This window comes from Budorcas taxicolor, chromosome 2, assembly GCF_023091745.1.
Source record: "Budorcas taxicolor isolate Tak-1 chromosome 2, Takin1.1, whole genome shotgun sequence".
NCBI lineage: Eukaryota > Metazoa > Chordata > Mammalia > Artiodactyla > Bovidae > Budorcas > Budorcas taxicolor.
This window is the reverse complement of record NC_068911.1, coordinates 26,437,977-26,458,155: the sequence shown is the minus strand read 5'-3', so window position 1 is coordinate 26,458,155 and position 20,179 is coordinate 26,437,977. Positions and strand designations below refer to the sequence as shown.

General features: G+C 39.7%; 1 protein-coding gene across 1 annotated transcript in view; it reads right to left on the bottom strand.

Moving 5' to 3' along the window:
* Positions 1-20,179, bottom strand: part of SMG1 (SMG1 nonsense mediated mRNA decay associated PI3K related kinase) — a 99,130-nt gene that overhangs the window by 16,282 nt on the left and 62,669 nt on the right. Inside the window, exons 34-54 of the mRNA XM_052636319.1 lie at positions 19,682-19,912; positions 19,395-19,572; positions 18,354-18,515; positions 17,563-17,780; positions 17,120-17,274; positions 15,430-15,652; positions 12,917-13,163; positions 12,298-12,527; positions 11,372-11,620; positions 10,745-10,883; positions 10,552-10,661; positions 10,210-10,428; positions 9,317-9,507; positions 7,679-7,851; positions 7,264-7,543; positions 6,242-6,514; positions 5,773-6,007; positions 5,387-5,613; positions 2,771-2,921; positions 2,478-2,667; positions 1,833-2,302 (exon numbers count right to left, since the gene is read on the bottom strand). Coding sequence (XP_052492279.1) covers positions 1,833-2,302; positions 2,478-2,667; positions 2,771-2,921; positions 5,387-5,613; positions 5,773-6,007; positions 6,242-6,514; positions 7,264-7,543; positions 7,679-7,851; positions 9,317-9,507; positions 10,210-10,428; positions 10,552-10,661; positions 10,745-10,883; positions 11,372-11,620; positions 12,298-12,527; positions 12,917-13,163; positions 15,430-15,652; positions 17,120-17,274; positions 17,563-17,780; positions 18,354-18,515; positions 19,395-19,572; positions 19,682-19,912 — 4,551 coding nt within the window. The remainder of the gene's footprint in view (positions 1-1,832; positions 2,303-2,477; positions 2,668-2,770; positions 2,922-5,386; positions 5,614-5,772; positions 6,008-6,241; positions 6,515-7,263; positions 7,544-7,678; positions 7,852-9,316; positions 9,508-10,209; positions 10,429-10,551; positions 10,662-10,744; positions 10,884-11,371; positions 11,621-12,297; positions 12,528-12,916; positions 13,164-15,429; positions 15,653-17,119; positions 17,275-17,562; positions 17,781-18,353; positions 18,516-19,394; positions 19,573-19,681; positions 19,913-20,179) is intronic.

Sequence of the window (20,179 nt, the reverse complement as noted above, 5' to 3'; positions counted from 1 at the left end):
GAAGTCCCAAATCATCATTTTTAATTCACATAGTCAACCTTTTAGAGAGTACTGTCCCCATTCTACAGGTAAGGAAATCATATCTTAAGGGAGGTTAAAGGTAAGTTCATATACCCAAATCCAAATCTATCTCACTCCCAAAGCCTGTACTGCCCCGAAACAAACAAGGACAAAAACGGGCTTCTTAAAAACAGTTCACAAATGATGACAGGATGTATGCAGAGAACTTAGAGATTCAGGGAAACAAGATGTCACTTTGGAAATAATTAAGTTAGCCAGTACACAAGGAATATGATCAAATTGCCAACATCCGCTGGATCATGGAAAAAGCAAGAGAGTTCCAGAAAAACATCTATTTCTGCTTTATGCCAAAGCCTTTGCTGTGTGGATCACAATAAACTGTGGAAAATTCTGAAAGAGATGGGAATACTAGACCACCTGACCTGCCTCTTGAGAAATCTGTATGCAGGCCAGGAAGCAACAGTTCGAACTGGACATGGAACAACAGACTGGTTCCAAATAGGAAAAGGAGTGCGTCAAGGCTGTATATTGTCACCCTGCTTATTTAACTTCTATGCAGAGTACATCATGAGAAACGCTGGGCTGGAAGCAGCACAAGCTGGAATCAAGATTGCCGGGAGAAATATCAATAACCTCAGATATGCAGATGACACCACCCTTAGAGCAGAAAGTAAAGAGGAACTAAAAGGCCTCTTGATGGAAGTGAAAGAGGAGAGTGGAAAAGTTGGCTTAAAGTTCAACATTCAGAAAACGAAGATCATGGCATCCAGTCCCATCACTTCATGGGAAATAGATGGCAAATAGTAGAAACAGTGTCAGACTATTTTTGGGGGCTCCAAAATCACTGCAGATGGTGATTGCAACCATGAAATTAAGACGCTTACTCCTTGGAAGAAAAGTTATGACCAACCTAGATAGTATATTCAAAAGCAGAGACATTACTTTGCCAACAAAGGTCCGTCTAGTCAAGGCTATGGTTTTCCCAGTGGTCATGTATGGATGTGAGAGTTGGACTGTGAAGAAAGCTAAGCACCGTAGAATTGATGCTTTTGAACTGTGGTGTTGGAGAAGACTCTTGAGAGTCCCTTGGACTGCAAGGAGATCCAACCAGTCCATTCTAAAGGAGATCAGTCCTGGGTGTTCTTTGGAAGGACTGATGCTAAAGCTGAAACTCCAGTACTCTGGCCACCTCATGTGAAGAGCTGACTCACTGGAAAAGACTCTGATGCTGGGAGGGAATGGGGGCAGGAGGAGAAGGGGACGACAGAGATGAGATGGCTGGATGGCATCACCAACTCGATGGACATGAGTTTGAGTAAACTCTGGGATGGACAGGGAAGCCTGGCGTGGTGCGATTCATAGGGTCACAAAGAGTCAAACACGACTGAGCAACTGAACTGAACTGAACAAATAAATTCAATTGTTAGAAATTACATATACAGGGTGGGGGACAGGGAGGCTCAATAGGGAGGGAATATATTTATATGCACAGCTAATTCACTGTTGTACAGCAAAGATGAACACAACACTGTAAAGCAATTATACTCCAATTGAAAGAAAAAGAAATTACATTTACAAATAATATTTAATGATAACACTAACATAACCATAAAACATTGATGGAAACTAATTAAAAGGACACAAACTATAAACATAAAATGATCAAAACTCCGTAAACAAGAAATGTTACAGCAATGTTAAAGCTGTGTTTGTTCCGGGCTGGCACAATTTGAGAAGTTTAAAATGTTCTCTTCTTTATATTGTTCTATAGTAATTTCCCGGCTTACCCCTTTACGAAGGGAAATACTTACCTGAAACATGGCGATGTGCAGCTGGACGCGCTGCAGGCTTGTCTTGCAGGAGGCGATGCTGGTTTCCAGCCTGCGCACCAAGTCGTGCTTCTTCCAGGCAGTGTCGTAGGAGCTCGCCAGCACAGTCGCCCTGTTCATGACCAGCTGAGAGAACTTCCCGATCTGGATGTTGTGCTCCACTGCCTTCTTACACAGATCGTCAACAGAAACTTTGCTTTCAGCACCAAAATCCTTTGCCTCCACCTGTGCAATGATGTCTACCCCTAGAGCACTGATGAAGCTGCACAGTGTGAGGCCCAGGGCTTGGTTCGGGAGTCCAATCAGGAGCTGCCGCACAAAGTCAGCTGTGAATGCCTTTATTGGTTTGGCCATCTGGTCTTCACTGAAACAAGAGTTTCTAAAAAGGGTTTTCACGTTGACGATCTGTACAGGCCCATTTACAGTATTCTGATCTTCAAGTGAACTTGATCCTAAAAAAGGAAAATTTTCTTTAAGTATTTCATACAATACTAAAATAAGGTGATAACGCTAACTTAAGAATTTGAAGACTTATATGAACTTAAGATTTTAATTTACAGTTAAATTAAGCCTGCTCTATCCCATTTCCCTCCAAAGTACAAATCTGGCTTAAGTGTGAAATATTACCTGACAAAGTTTTAGAAAAGGTACCACAGAGCCGAAAGAACTCCTTAATTGTCTGCAGTCGTTTTAGAAAGAAGATCTCTTCCAGCACCTGTCGGTGATTATCATCATCAAAAAAATTGACCTGAGTGCTCCTGGCTTCCCGTATAATGTCAATCTTTCGCCAAGCTATAGGAATTTCCATCTTATTTAGCTATGTAAATGAAAGAAAAGAAAGTTCATTTCTCCACTCTCCAAACGCAGAACAACTACTTTACTACACATGCATTATTCATCAAACCAGGTCAATTATTTACCTTTTCAACCAATAAGCCAAAAGCAGTCTCAACTTGGGCAAACATGCCATCAAATGCTACCAAAAGCATCTGGCCAGCTGACATTTTTGGTGTTTCATCAACTGAACCATTTCTTGGTTGGATTAATTCACCGTACTGAGCATGAAGCATTCTAGAGGAAAAGAAAAAGGAGTTAAAACCATTCCTAAACAGTAACATATTTGGGGGGAAACGTTAAGATCAACAAGTCTTACAGCTAGTATGCAGAGTCTAGGAAAAAGTCTTTTTATGAAGGAAGGAGTGTTATTAGCGATTGTTCATGTGATTAAATTTTATGCAAACCGAAGTTATGATAATTATAAAAGAACTATGTAAAATATTACAGTATCTCTTTATTACAGAACATAAAATAATCTATACTTCCAATATTAAAAAAATCAAGAGGCACACAATTCTAAAGGTGGTGGACCTAGCAAAAGTTGTCAAGTATCTTCATGCTACTGTCACATGACAGTGAGCTATAGACAGTGAATGGAAATAGCTATCGTTTCTGGCATGCTGAGTTTTGAATAATGCACAGTTTGAAGGTAGGTCTTGAGAAATTTGCTCTCACATTATAATTAACTTAAGACTTGCATAGTGTTAATGCAAGTTTATGCAAGCACCATGTTAAACATTTTATATAAGTTTAGGCTATCAGAGAAATTTATAATAGAAAAAGAGCTATATGATGGTATAAAATTTCCATTTAGATTACCAGAAAGTTTCTCTAACACAAGATACATTCAGGCTGTAGCAGAATCAAACATGAAGTCTGTCACCCAATACACACATGGAAGTAAATATCCCTCCCTTTGAGAGTAAAGGGGATCTAGATTAGACATCAAGGGAAAGTAAGGGCTGAACTTTAGTGAGAAAGAAGTGTACAGACCAGCATCTAACTTTTAAAATAATGCTAGGAACTTTATGATAAAGCTCTTCCACAAATAATCTCATTATTTAGCTGACAAATGTTTATGCTATACTAATTACACTTGTTTTTTAAATTTTATGATAAAACTAAAAGAAACATGAGAAAATAGGAAAATTTTGAATGCAGGATAAAAGAAATCATTAAGGAGTTGTTACTGTTTCTTATGAAATAAGGGCCTCCTAAGAAAATAAGTCTACATTTTAGATATACATTTCTCCTGCAGTTTAAGAAAGAAAAGGTATTTGCTTCAAAGTAACCAGAGCAGTACAATTTAAACAAGATTAACCAGAAGCAAAAAAAAATTAAAAAAGGGGGTGGGGGGGGCAGGATTAATCACAGTGCAGATTATTACTGAAGGTGGTGAAATGGGGGTTCATTATACTGTTCTCTCTGCTTTCTTATATCTTGTAATTTTCCCATGGGAGGAAGTATGGTGGGTCAATTCATTGCAATTCTCTCAATTATATTTTCTGACAGTAACTGGACAGAATGCCAAAGAAAGAGGCCCTGAATCACAAGGGACAAAGGGGCTTAGGGTTTAGCTTTGGGTACACTGCATGGCTGAAGAAACTGTTCAAGCTCCACATGTTTCAAAGTCAAATTGTTTTCCCAGATTTAAGAGCTGAGAAATACAAAGTTCAATACCTAAAACAAACTTATAAAACTTAAGCTAACAAGTGTTCACCTGAAGTGACGTGTATACTCCATTAGCAGACTAAACTGGCACAGATGCGCCCATTGAATTCCAAGTGCTGGCTTAAAAAATACCACATTCCACCTTGTGTGTGAGCACAAGTATGGTAAAAACTACAGCCCTTCAAGAATACGTATGTGTATGTAATAAAGCCACACACACGAGTACACATGTAACTGGTGAAACCTGAATAAGCTCTGTGGACTGTACCAAAGTCAATTTCATGGTGTTGCTACTGTACCACAGGTATGCAACATGCTACACTGAAGGAGGGGTGAAGGCTACATAAGATATCCCTGAACAATGTTTTTTTAAAAAAATACAACTTCCTATGAATCTGTAATTAATTCCAAATAAAAGGGATTTTTTTTGCTTTTTTTTTTTGGCGGGGTGGGGGGGGGTGGGGGGAGGGGGATGGGAAATGTTGTTTTGGTTTTGTTTTAGCCATGCCATACAGCTTGCAGAATCTACCAGGGACAGAACCTGCACCCTTTCCAAGCACGGAATCCTAACCACTGGATTACCAAGGAATTCCCCCAAATGAAAGTTTTTTTAAAAAGGTATTACTGAGGCTTCCCCAGTGGCTCAGTGGTAAGGAATCCACCTGCTAATAAAGGAGATATGGGCTGCATGCCTGATCTGGGAAGATTCCACATGCCTTGGAGCAACTACACCCATGCACCACAACTATTGAGCCCGTGCTCCAGAGCCCAGGAACTGCAACTACTGAGCCTACAAGCCACAACTACTGACGCCCATGTGCCCTAGAGCCCAGGCTCCACAACAAGGGAAGCCACCACGATGAAAAACTGGAGCCACTGCAACTACACAGCAGCCCCTGTGCGCCACAGCTAGAGAATAGCCTGAGCAGCAATGAAGACCCAGCACAGCCAAAGACAGATAAAACTTAAAACCTATCTGCCTTCCCAACTCTCTCACAAGAAAACAGCACAGCTTAGCATTCACTTGCCTGGCAACATCGATGTAATGAGCATGCGTTTCTTCCTCAAGTCCCATAGCTGCATTTCTTAAATAGGCTTGAAGAGATTCAACTAGAGTCTGCAGAGGAACACCATCAGTTGTCTGCTCAATAAGACTGTCCAGCTCATGAAGCATACTTTCTAATGTGTATTCTCCTTTCATTAAACATCTCAGTGCTTCTGGAAATATGATTTGCCGGAAATTTGAATTTAATTCCTGTAAATATGTGAGAAACCTACTTTAATGCTTCCTGAGTTTAGATAAAGCAACATTAAAGCTTGAAGTCAAACTGCTTTTCAGAACCAGAAATGAAAAATACAACACTCAACATTTAAAACAACCTTACAAAATTTAAGCTAATTTAGAAGTGCTCACCTGAAGTGAGGTGTATACACCATTAGCCAAATGAACAGCCTCAGATGCTTCCACGGGGTTAGGAATGTCTAAGTCTTGTGGCACTAAATGACATTGCTTCAGTAGCTGAACCAGGCATGTGACATTTCCGCTCATACTGCAGAGCTCCTCCAAGAACCAGGCTCCATCCCGAGAAGTCAGATCAACTAGCTGCTCTCCAGCACTCGATGCTGCTCCTTCCATCATTAGGTTACGCCTGAATGAGATAAATATTTGTACAGTGAAACTGACTTAGTGGAACCCACACAAATAGGATACCTCAAAATCTGGGAGAAAAAAAAAAAATAAAGCACTCTTACACTGGGCAAGACTAATAGAAAGTACAAGGATATCTTAATTTTGGGATCAAACAAAAAACACATGAACTCTCTACAAGCATCAATGTTTGCAGAACAATGAAACAGTCACAATGATATGTCAGCTAACTCACCTTGTGAGAGTACAAAGGGCAGAAATAATAACACTTGCTAGACTCAAAGATCCTTCCTCTCCATTCTCGTGAAGGAAAACTTTGATACAACGCTCAATTTCTTTCAACTGATCTTCACAAACAGGTACAGTGACAGCTTCCTGTTTCAAGCGTTCCACCTGTCTAATAAGTCGGCTGTTGATGTCTGCTGCGTACCGCTGCAGGGTCATCTCAGTGGCCGTGATGAACTGACACACTGTTGCGGGTGGCTGGGGCGCATACTGAATTTCATATCTTTAAAAAAGAAAAAGAGGTGCTTGAAAAGAGAGTTCATACCTTACAAAATACTAACAAAGACAAGACTGACTACTGTATTTGATACTCAAACTTTGAAGAGCAGAAATCATTATTTCCATTTTACAGAAAAGGTCTCAAGAGCAAAAGTAACTTCTAAAAATGATTTGAGTGACAGAATCAATATGTGAATTCAGCTCTCTTTACCTGAACCCACCACTCTTAGATACATTTTATCTAAGAGTGAAATACATTTTTAACTAATTACAGAAAACACTGTCTTATAAAGGAAAATAAGAGTTTGCTGCTGCTGCTGCTGCTAAGTTGCTTCAGTCGTGTCCGACTCTGTGCAACCCCATAGATGGCAGCCCACCAGGCTCCCCCATCCCTGGGATTCTCCAGGCAAGAATACTAGAGTGGGTTGCCATTTCCTTCTCCAGTGCATGAAAGTGAAAAGTCAAAGTGAAGTCGCTCAGTCATGTCTGACTCTTAGCAACCCCACGGACTGCAGCCTACCACGCTCCTCTGTCCATGGGATTTTCCAGGCAAGAGTACTGGAGTGGGGTGCCATTGCCTTCTCCGAAACAAGAGTTTAAACCCTCTTAAAACCATAAGAAAGTGACTCCATTCAAATTCCATCTATCAATCATTTCTTTTAGAAAATGAAATACTATGCAATTGAAAATGTGAACACAACTTTGCTTCCAGTCCCAATGAGAAGTAAAGAAAATCGAGAGTAATCAACCTACTTCCTGTAGAGTTCCTGACAACGTTCTACTGTGGTATTACAGATGAGCTCTTCCATCCAGGTCTTCCACTGCTCAATTCGATGTTTCTGAAATATGGCCTTTGGATACTGCAGAGCAACAGTTGCGTAGTGATGAAGCTGCTCCAGACAGCCTCGCAGCACCGAGCGCCTCTGCTGCAGGAGGGCACCGACCTCCCCCTCTAGCTGCTCACACTGGCTAATTAAGTGGGCCTGGCCAGCATTCTGCAGAAAGGCTGTTGCTGGCACGTAGCTGGGAGGACCTTTTGGTAAAAGATAATTATCCATTACAGTGAAGCCATTTCAAATCAGCAGTCACTGAAAGAAGTACAAACCAGAACTCCACACATAAACACATAACAACAAAACTCACATGCTCACATGTACATCTAACATACCAAGGTCCATCTGTGTGCTTATCTCTTGAAGCAAACTGGCCAGCTGTGTTGCTTCCAAATTACTGAACGCAGCCTGATAGTGTGTTATCCACTGTTCAAATTCATTCAGCTTCACCTGGATTGCTTCCTGAACAGCTCTCTGCTGAGTCTGTAGTTGAGTGTGTTCAGAATACCTAGTGGAAGGAAAAAATTTTAACTGACTGCTGGGAATTGTCATCACTCTAAAAGTACATTTTGCTCATACCTGGATGGCCTGGTAAGCTCCTTTTTAATCTTGAGGACACCACTCAAATGTTCTTTTCTCCTCTGGTTTTCCTGACGCTATAGTCCCAATAACCACAGATACGCAGATGACATCACCCTTATGGCAGAAAGTGAAGAGGAACTCAAAAGCCTCTTGATGAAAGTGAAAAGAGGAGAGTGGAAAAGTTGGCTTAAAGCTCAACATTCAGAAAACGAAGATCATGACATCTGGTCCCATCACTTCATGGGAAATAGATGGGGAAACAGTGGAAACAGTGGCAGACTATTTTGAGGGGCTCCAAAATCACTGCAGCTGGTGACTGCAGCCATGAAATTAAAAGACGCTTACTCCTTCGAAGAAAAGTTATGACCAACCTAGATAGCATATTCAAAAGCTAAGGTCCATCTAGTCAAGGCTATGGTTTTTCCAGTAGTCATGTATGGATGTGAGAGTTGGACTGTGAAGAAGGCTGAGCGCTGAAGAATTGATGCTTTTGAACTGTGGTGTTGGAGAAGACTCTTGAGAGTCCCTTGGACTGCAAGGAGATCCAATCAGTCCATTCTGAAGGAGATAAGCCCTGGGATTTCTTTGGAAGGAAAGATGCTAAAGCTGAAGCTCCAGTACTTTGGCCACCTCATGCGAAGAGTTGGCTCATTGGAAAAGACTCTGATGCTGGGAGGGATTGGGGGCAGGAGGAGAAGGGGCCGACAGAAGATGAGATGGCTGGGTGGCATCACTGACTCGAAGGACATGAGTCTGAGTGAACTCCGGGAGTTCATGATGGACAGGGAGGCCTGGCGTTCTGTGACTCATGGGGTCGCAAAAAGTCGGACACAACTGAGTGACTGAACTGAACTGATAGTCCCCTAACTATACTCACAACATTTTAAACAAAATTCTACCACATTTACCAGAGTTATTTGAAGACCAGAAGACAGAGCTCTGTAATCTCAGCATCTCCTGCAGTGTCTGGCACTTGCACATTTAACTACCCTTCACTGAACCAGGACCCACTCTGTGCGAGGTTCACTCTCACTTAGATCAAAGCTCAAAAAAACTTGGGCCATGTGGACAAAATCCACCATACAAATGAATAAGGATTCAGACAAACTGCAGAGGAAAAAAACCAAACCCCAGGTTTTCTGAATCCAAGTTCATGGTTCTAACCACTATGTCCACCATCTCCCATAGTAACTCAAGCATCTAAATACAATGAAGCTGAAAATTTTAGTGAATTCTATTAATACTTCAAAAACTGCAGTTCTTGCAAGAGCTTTGATTATTCATGTGAGTTGCTGCAACAATTCTAATTCAAGGTGGTAATGTTCAAACAAATACAAAAGTTCTCCTTAATGGAATAAAGATAAATTAAGAGTTCAACACTTGTTTTAAACCTGTGTTGCAGAGTATGAGAAGGATGATCCACTCCTTCAGCTCCTTCTAGAAACTCAATTTCTTCCAGAAGTTTGCCCTGCAGTTTCTCCACATCTGTTAGTTGCTCTTGCAAGCTCAGATATTCATCTAAGCTGCTATCCAGCTTGGGAAGTACAACCAGCATCTCATCTCTGTTTTTAAACCAGTTCACCTGTAAAAAGACATAATTAGGAAGATTCTTATAAGGCCGACTGTGAGGTATGAGGATGTATGCCAAAAGGATCATGTTAGAAGGACGTTCTGCACATGCTATCATACTTAAATCTCAACAAAGCCAGTGTGGATCACCCGCATTTTCATAACGATAACTAATGCAATCAATTCACATGGCCATAAATGAAGACTCAATTCCACAATACACAGTAACATGCAGCTACCACCATGCCACACAAAACAAGATCAGCACCACTGGCTACCGTGGAGGAGAAGACTATCCAGTCAAAATCAAGGAGACAATCCAGTTAAAGAACATTTAAAATAGTTACTGGCAAACACATTCAGTCTACTAAAAAAGGCATAATATTTTTCAAATCATTAACCCACCTCCCATGGGGGAGTATGACTGTGTCTTTTCATGTGAGCATTTCTTAACAAACGATCACAGCAAACTGCCATACGTGGTGGCCATTTCAGTATTATACATGACAGTCTTACTTTTTTTATGGACCTGTTAACCTTTTTCTTTTTTTGGTGGCACTACACAGCTTGCAGGATCTTAGCTCCCTGAGGAGGGCTGGAACCCAGGCCCTGGCAGTGAAAGTACCAGGTCCTAACCACTGGACCACCAAGGAATTCCCTGGTCTTGTTAACTATTAACAAAAAAGGGAAAATGACTTATTATTACTGGCCTCACCTTAATTTCAGCTACTCTCGAAGAAAAAAGGCTGCGAGTGATCTCTCGTTCCATCTCTCTCTTGCTCTGCTTGCTCTCAGCCTGTTGGCCCCCTCCACCATAGACAGCACCAGCAAACCCAGCCTCGCCCCCAGCTGTCCAGTCCACCAGGGGGTCATATACAAAGGCCTCTAGCAGCGTCAGCAGAGTCTCCCTGCCACGCCGCATAATGTGTAGAACCTGTTTTCAGAAAACTTTTAATTAAGTTTTGCCACAAGCTTCCTCATTAAAATGTAGTTTTTCATTCCAAAGGACTTGTTAATTTAACAGGTACACTAAGAGGTGTAAGAGAAAACCACATACCTGCTCACATGAAAGCCTAAAAACACCTTCTACTCCAGTTACACCCAGTGCTGTTTCAATGTTCTGTGTCATTCGAAAAGGTACTTTCTCAGGAACTCTAAGGCTTTTACCTTGAAAAGACAAATCATTATATTTTTGTCCTTTCATGAAAATATATTCGACCCTTTATATAAAAAGTCCACTTTAATTTTACCTTTTTCAAAGCAAACATTGTAATCTATGTGAACAACCTCTCCAGTCGTCATATCTATGAGAACATTATCCAGATGTCTATCTCCAAGGCCAATTATGTATCCGACCATAGACATGACTGCAGTAGATCTGGCGTAAGACTAAAGAAGAGGGGGTGGGGGGAGCAAGTTAGGCATTATTAGCAAATTTCCTTCCAACATGGTCTTGATTCTCTACAATTTACAAGCCTCCACAATCCTACTCCCTTATTTCTAAATAAATAGCTGGTGCTCTTCAGGGATGCCGCATGTGATCACAGGCTGCAGTGAGCAGCAGCATCCAACACTGAGGTCCTTGTTGGTTCCACTTAATCATCAACAGAATGCAGGACTTAAAAAACAACTGTTCTTCAGTCTCTCTAGTTTTTCCCTTTCTAAAGTTTTTATTCCACTTTTCATTTCATCCACAATACCCTTCATTCTGCCTTCATACAGTCATGGCCATGCCTCATAAAAATAAATGTAACATAAGATTCAAATGCAGGTCTCAAACTACCGATTCTAGAGGGGCTGCAGGAAGAGGGTGAATAAGACAAGACAGGACGCAGGCAAAGAATAATATTGACGACAGCCCGGAACAAAACACATACCTGTGTGACTCTCCACCACTCATCAGGGGTGGCACATGATGACCAAAGCTCTTTAGCAAGGAGATTTGGGGGCGTGGCCTCCATTAACTCTTCTAACACTGCTTTCATCACATGAAGGGGCCAATCCCGGCGGGACACATCCAGACTAAGCCCAACTGCTTTCAAAGCAGGACCAATTTTACTATAATAAAGTTCACTAGGACGGGGTACGATTCCAGGATTCTGAGGAGTTTGGTAGGAATCTTGGGCCTTTGAAAAAATTTTTAAGGCAAGATTAACTTTGCTTTAACAAGGATAAAGATTACCTTGAATATAAAGCAGTATTTTAAAAATTGGTTTTTCAGCAGCATTCTCTACCTAGCTAGGTAAATCTCACACATCAAATAGCCAATTCTTCTGGACTGCAATCTACATTATCTTTTTCTTAATTAGGTATTATCACTTTATTGAAAACTTGGTTTACTGTTATATTTTCTTGAGGTTCAATTCAAGCTCAACATCCAAGTTTCACTTCTTTATAACATATAATTCTGTTTAAAAAATCTATCATTCATTTATGCACATATTTCATTCACCAATATGACTTAATCGTAATACAAAATTAACAACACATATTCAAGAAGACCTTGGACAAAAATTTAGATGACCCTTTCCTAATTCCAGAGATCTACCCTTCAGCAATTGTTCTACTGTCTCCTTTGTTCAAACTCTTGCTCCTTCCCATACCTATCCTACTTAGAATCATTTTATTTGTCTAGATGTTGGAACTTAAAGTTATGTTTATTCCTTCTTTAACTCTCATAAAGTTGAAAAACTGCTCAAGGGCAGTAAGCCTAGACTTATTTCACATGTAACAGAGAACAAACTAATACATATACTTGTTTATCAGCATTCAAATAAAAGTACGTATTTTAATTTGAATCAACCTTTTGCGCTTGCAAGGCAGCTTCCCGTTGTTGCCATCGTTTGTAAAGACCAAATAAGGGCGTGGCTCCATCCACCCACTGGATTAGGCCTGACCGAGTTCCCAGTGGTGTTACAGAATAGTGGCGAGCATGGAAACGAGGTGTTTCCTGGCGATTGATTGTTGCAAACATGGTATTTACAATAGACAGAAATTGCATTATTCTCTCATCCAGATGTAAATCCTCCAATCCTGTGGAAACAAAATTAAAGTAGTTAGGACAGATAACCAAATAGGGTGAAGTGCAATGGAATGGGACTGGAAACATACCACTTTTTCGTGCCCCTCTCAATTAGCAATAACAGTCAAGAACTGACAGTCAAAAGGGCATAATGACAGCATTAAAGAACATTCTATTCAGTCACAAGGTATTAGATACAGCATTATTAGCTGTATCTCAGTTGCCCAGCTTGTATAAATTCATAAGCAACAACAGAAAATCACACTACACAGCTTCCAACAACTTCCATCAAAATACATGATACTCCAGGCTATTCATGACATACAGAAATTCACCTAAACAGCACACACACACAGCATGAAAACATTAATAATCAGATTAATGCTCTTTTAAATCTCACCTTTGAAAAGATAAGGATAGCTCTTCCCATCTGATCCTAGAAAGAGAAGTTTCTTTGGCTTGGTTTTAGTAGGTAAGATTGTGATGGTTCCACCAACACTGTGGATTGTGACGGTGTCCCTGGCTGAGACCTCTCCGGGAAGAGCAATTTCAGTGTTAGTCATGGCAGCCAGCCATGGGCTGATTTCTTCAAGACGCAAGATGTAACTTGCACGTTTCTGTGCTCTCTGTTGCAAACTCAGCATTATCTATATTTAAGATAGGAAAAGTTTACATAATCGTTACCACTCTTACTTTCCTCTACATTTGATCTGGCTTAAAGATAAACTTAAAATACAAACATCTCTTGTCTAGTTCATTTAATTTGCTGTTACATATTTGGGCCTTCCTGGGAAGGGAAACACTGATGTGCTAATATGCTCTCGATGATTTCTACTTTGTTCAGACCTCTCCCAGATAAGCAATGAAATCACAGCAGATGATAAAACAATCACTGCTGTGATCACAAAATTCAAGACTTGTAGCAAACTAATTCCCCAATGTTAAGCTATGTCCAATCAACACCCAAACAGATCAGTTTAGTCCTAGCAACAGAACAAAAGATATAGCGAGTTATTGGCAGGTAACTTAAAAGTGGCACACACCTTTAAGAAAGCCATCTGAAAATTTAGTAATAATTTAGAGCTCGGACTATTTGAAGTATGCAGAAAACACACAATTTTTCTAATAACTCACAGAAAGAGGATCATGTATAGCTGTATCCCTACTTAACTAACTCAATAATCTACACCAGAATTCATGAACTCTGGGCTCTGCTTTCACGTGAAAAATTTTAATCAATCCTTAGCCACATTTGTTCGTAAACGGAAAAAGGTAACTGGAAACACCTCAAGTATTCACTGACAGGACAAAAGAAAAACTGTGGTACTGTTCAATACTCTATTCATGTTCAGCTGTATACAAAATATGGATGAATTATCTTAAAAAACAAAAGCAAAAACCTAACGCTGATGAATCTTTTATGGAAGTGGTACAACACATATGTACACATAAAATATAGTCTCATTTATATGAGATTCAAAAACAGGAGAGGCTAAACTATACCATTTAGAAATGTATCCAAAAAACTATTTTCTTAAAGTAAATAAGGATTAATTCAAAATTCAGAGCACTGGTTGTGGAGAGGAAGATATAATTATGGAGGGACACAGTACTTCAAAAATTTTTCTCTATGACTTATTTCACACACACACACATACACACAGAGGGTTTTTTTAAAAAAATATTCCCTATGGGAGGAGTGCAGGAGAGGAAAGGATCAGGATTAGCAGATGCAAACTAGCATATATAGGATGGATAAACAAGGAACTACTATATAGCACAAGGAATTATACTCAATAACCTGTGATAAACCACAATGGAAAAGAATATGAAAACAAATATATATTAAAAAGTCACTCTGCTATACAGCTGAAATTAATACAACATTGTAAATCAACTATATATCAATTTTTTAAAAGTGGGACTTCCTGGGAGGTCCAATGGTTAAAACTCCACTGCAGGGGGCACAGGCAGGAACCCTGATTGGGGAACTGAGATCCCACAAGCCAAGCAGTGTGGCCAAATAAAAAAAAGTATTCTTCCCGTCTTCTCTGGGTTTCTTGGTTGATTTACTGAGAAGAACGCAAAGCAAGAAATTACTGCTGGAACATGAGGAAAACAAGTTTTGGCTAGGCCACACAAATAAACTTCATCCTTCACATTAGTGCTCTTGTCTTGAGCTCCTAAAGCATTTCCTCTGAATGAAGCATTTCCTCTTGCTTCACATTTTCTCCTTAAAGTCAGGTGTACTTTGTCTCTACACTGTAGCTTTTAACAGCTTTTCATTAGTGAAGTAAGGAAATCAGTTAAGATCAATATAGGAATGGGACAGCGAAAGAAGGGATAAGAAAAAGATAACAAGGTAATAAATAGGATCCCCCAACTAATGGTGCTATTGCTAAAACAGATGCAAACCAAATAAAGTGGCTCAAATCATGAAAGATAAGGATTCTCAAATATTTAAACATACTAATCATTCTTCAAACAGCCTATGCAGAACTGCTGTCAAAAAAATTACTTATAAAAATTGATGCTATTATATGCAAATATTTTGTCTGTTAGAAATACTGAATACCCCTCCATTAAGAAAAACTACATAGGTACAAGATTAAATTTGTTAATCTTTTATGAGAAGACTACAGCAGGCAGTCAAGCCCCTTCCCTGTCTAACACCTTACAGTATATTCTTCCTTGATGGGAACCCTCAGTAGATGCAACCCTAGGACACTCAACCTCAAATTCTCAAAAATGAAGAAAACACCTTTCTCTATATTCTTTATAGCAACTGAACACTGGCTGTATTCCATGGGCTTAGAAAGTCTTCTCTCTGTGTTCTAAGTAAAAAGAGACCGCTTAAGTTTTTTATCTCTCGGAATTTCCCATTTCAGTAGCATTCTTGAGATTTTTCTATACCTCTTTAAACAGAATCCAGCTGCTTCCAGGCTTTGCAGGGTTTGATGGTGTTTTCAGCTTTTCTAGAGCATTTTCAATTGCATCACCATAGTTATCCTGAAACCACTTTTCATGAGGTGTTTCTGCAGGGGCCGCTGTGATGCTCCTAACGTGCTCCAAAGCAAACACGATGGGCTTCATCAAAGCTGTGTGCTTCTCACGCATGATTGCAATTTTCTCTTCTCTGACCAGAAAGACATAAGAGTTATACAAACAGGGAATAAGTTAAACTGTCAAGTATAAGTAAACAGCATAAAAGAATAATCAAAATAAATTACTAAAATGTTTGCAAAGTAACTGGCCACAACAGCACTGTAAAAAATCCAGCATATAAAAGACACAGCTTCTCCTTTTAACAAATGGTGCTAGGAAAGCTGGATACCTGCTTACAAAAAAATGAAGCTGGAGAGTTACCTGATACTAACATGCAAAAAAACAGTCAAATGGATCAAAGACCTTAACATAAAAGCTAAGACTTCATTTAAAACTCTTAGAAGAAAACAAAAGAAAAAACAGATTAACTGGGTTACATCAAAACTAAAAACTTCTGTGCATCAAAAGACATCTTCATTCAAGAGTGAAAAATATACAAAATAGGAAAAAAACATTTGCAAATCAATAAATTCTGATAAAGGGATTAAAATCCAGAATATTTAGAGAGCTCCTAAAATTCCAACAACAATAAAACAACCCAATTCAAAAACGGGCAAAAGATTCAAACAAACAAAGGAGATATACAAATAGTCAATAAGCACGTGAAAAGATACCATTCCACACCCATTAGGATGTCACTATCAGTAAGACAGAAAACAATAAATGTTGGCGAGGATATGGAGAAACTGAAATCCTGGTGCACAGCTTACCAGTTCCTCTACAAGTTAAACACAGAATTACCATAAGACACAGCAAATTCACTGGCTCACACACAAAATAATTAAAAGCAGGGACTTAGATACTTGTAAACCAATGCTGACAGAAGCACTGGTTACAAGAGCTAAAAGAAGAGTGCATGAATAAAATGTGATAAAGAAGCTCCCTGCCAATGCAGAAGACATGAGAGGTGCAGGTTTGATCCGTGGGTCATTAAGATCCCCTGGATGAGGGCATGGCAACCCATTCCAGGATTTCTGCCTGAAGAATCCCATGGACAGAAGAGCCTGATGGGCTACAGTCCACAGGGTCGCAAAGAGTTGATCAGGACTGATACAACTTAGTGCACACGCTCACATACCCACATCCATACAATGGAATGTGATTCAGCAATAAAAAGGAAGGAAATTCTGACACATGCTACAACATGGAATGAACCTTCAAAACATGGTAAGTGAAACAAACCAGATACAAAATGACAAATACTGTATGTTTCCAGTCACACAAGGTCCTCAGAATAGTTAAATTCATACAGATAGAAAGTAGACAAGTGGTGAGCAGGGGCTGAGGTTAGGGGAGGATGGGGAAGTACTATTAAATGGGTACAGAGCTGCTGTTTGGGAGGATGGATAAGTTCTGGAATTGGACACAACCTTGCAAATGTACTTGCTGCAACTGAACTGTACACTTAAAACTGCTTAAAATGGCAAACTTTATACGTATTTTACATTAATAAAAAGGGGCAGCTATGTTTTTGAAGTATAAGTTGATAAAAACATACTTGCGTAAGGTGTTGTTGTTCTGGACTCTCTTCACCTCGTCTTCCAACTGCTGAATTCGTCTCAGGACATACATGTGCTGCTGTAACAGAACTCCCAACCAGAGCTCATCCCAGAGAACAGTGACCCTGCGCAGCTCAGCCACCAGCATCTGAACCTGCACACACAGCACATCCAGACATGCTCGTCTTTAAGTCTACACAGCACAGTTCTGCTAACACGGCAAATCTCAAGTGAAATGTATGCACTTTTGTTCATTACCTAATTACAGAAACTCTATCAGTACAGGTTTATAAAACCAATTTTGATTATTTCAAAAGCTTTGCTCCTTAACTGTAATTTCCATAACAACTTTGGGGGTTTTGTTTTTAGGTGGGTTTTTCTGGGAGGAGAGGGGAGTGGTTGTAATAAAAACTAATTTTAAAACACACGAGCTGTTCTGTACCTGTAACACCATAGTCGGGTTTGCCGAGGACAGCTTATCAACGATTTTGCTGTAGCAGTCCTGCATCATGGCTTGGTCCTCATTCAGCCCACTTTTAGGCTCATCCTTATTGCTATCTTGAGAAGCAGGAGGACTTCCTCCCTCACATTCAGAAACCAGCAGTTCTTCTCCTTGAATATTGCCAAGTAAAGTTGGAATTGCAGAGGAAAATTTATTTCCTATAATGAAATGGGAGAAAGGTATACATTGGCTGTTTCTCTCATGTGCATACATTGAGTTAGGGAATACATCTCTAATGTATTTGATTCCAGAGCACTCGTTTTAACTCATCTTGCACGTGTACGCTAAGTTGACCAAGGATCATGGATATTACACCTTTTTACAAGTTGAGCTTCATACTTATTAATATTATAAGCTAATAAAAGATAAATGGGGGGAATGATAATAGATGAGTCTCAACAAATAAAGTGTTTGCCTAGCCAGAGTTCAGAACTTGGTTTCAATCCTTATCTGCCAGTTAATTCAGCTCAGTGAACTGAGAGTGACTCAGTTTCTCCAAGCCCTGGCGAGTTATTTTGAGACTGAAGATATAGTGTAAAGCACACATCTTACTGTCAGACATGGTAGCTACTCACTCAATAAATGGTATTACCATTGGTACTATTATTATTATTGTTGGGAAAAAAAATCACAAACTCTTATCAACTAAGGAACATAAAGCTCAAAAAATTTTACCTAATAAACAGTGTTTGCAAATTAATTTAAAGTAGCAGTATTTTAACCTTCCTTACCTGAAGCCTGTGACTCACTACTAAGCGATATGGTGCCCACTATTGCAGGATACAATATGAGATGCGGGGAATCCTGAGCCACACGGCAGAGGAGGTTACAAATACTCTGGCGCACATACACTTCAGGGTGGTTTAAGCGTGAGAAAAGCTGTGGAATAATTCCTTCAGGATAAGAAGAAAAATACTTTAAAGTTATTTAAAAAAACAGTCAACATGGTGGAGGCAAAAGGATAAAACTTGATATATGTCAGCCATTAGTTCTAGGAGCCTCAAATTTCTCCCTGGGATAACAAAGAACTATATACACAACAGCTCTTGATTTGCAGGTTTAGTAAGGGTGAGTGAGTGAAGTCGCTCAGTCATGTCCGACTCTGTGACTCTCTGGACTGTAGCCTACCAGTCTCCTCTGTCCATGGGATTCTCCAGGCAAGGATACTGGAGTGGATTGCCATTTCCTTCTCCAGGGATATTCCCGACCCAGGGATCGAACCCAGGTCTCCCGCAATGCAGGCAGATGCTTTACCATCTGAGCCACTAGGGAAGTCTTAGTAAGGGTACAGAGCTATGATCAAAATCCTGATTCAAAACTTTATACAGAAATATATTTTCTGTGAATGCCTGTAAAAGAAGGCAGACACAGACAATTTTTTCAAAGGGATATGAAATTTTTTGAAACATTCTTATCACTCTCTCCAAAATTCCTTTTGTATATTAAAAGCTTTTTGCCTCTCAGCCTTCCATTTCTCTGAAAGGTGGGAGGAAAGTGGTATAACAAGCAGTCCACAGTGTCTTCTGAACTAATTTAGCTATTTCATAACACATTCAAACAGTAAACATATAGGAACTTTTTTTGGCCACACCATGAAGCACGTGGGATCTCAGTTCCCCAACCAGGAATCTAACCCACACCCCCTGCAGTGAAAGTATAGAGTCTCAACCACTGGACTGCCAGGGAAATCCAAGGAACTATTATGTTTCAACTGTCTTACTACATTCTACCCAGAAGTACTTTTCCCTGAAACATTTTATTTAGATCATCACCTCTCCATGGCGCAGTAGGTGTTGTTTCCAAGCCATGTTCCAGATACTGCCGAAGCTCCCCAGCATGCTTCACAAGCAATCTGAGCAACCGCAACGTGGCCATCACGATCATGTCATCTGTGCTCTGCTCCACTCTGTGACTTAAATGGAGCCGAGGGTCATCTTCATCTAAAGGAATCTAAGGATGAGAGACAAGAGGAAAAAATTAAACAATTCCGAATACTGTTTTCATCTGCTAGAAAAGAAATTTCAAATAAACTTTCATAACAGAATACTGTGCTACCTACCTGCCCAGCATTGAGTTTAAGGAAAGTAAAATATGCGCTACAGGACAGTTTATACAGGCTGAAGATTCTATCCACAACTTTCCTCCACACTTTAATAACTCCTTCTGTGGCACTTTCATCAAGTTCTGAAAGCCATGGGCAACTTGATATTAACTGACGCCAGATAACATCAACCATGTCATCTTCCTCATTATCTTCACTTTCTGTGATCTGAAGCGTTATATCTTCATCCTAAAGAAAAACAGGGCAAAAAAATGCTATTTGGGGACACAAATTTTAAAAAGGAGAAAGGTACATGATTTCCCTAATATATGCAAGCATCTTCTCATCTATGAAAGATCAAAATACTCCACTCGTAGTGCTGTACATGCTGAATAAATGTTACTATGCTTCTCTTTAAGATGTATTTACTAATGTAGCTAAAGAAGGATACAGGCATTTAGCAAAGATTGAAGATTTTGATTTGGGGAATTTAAATGCTTCAGTTACAATATAATA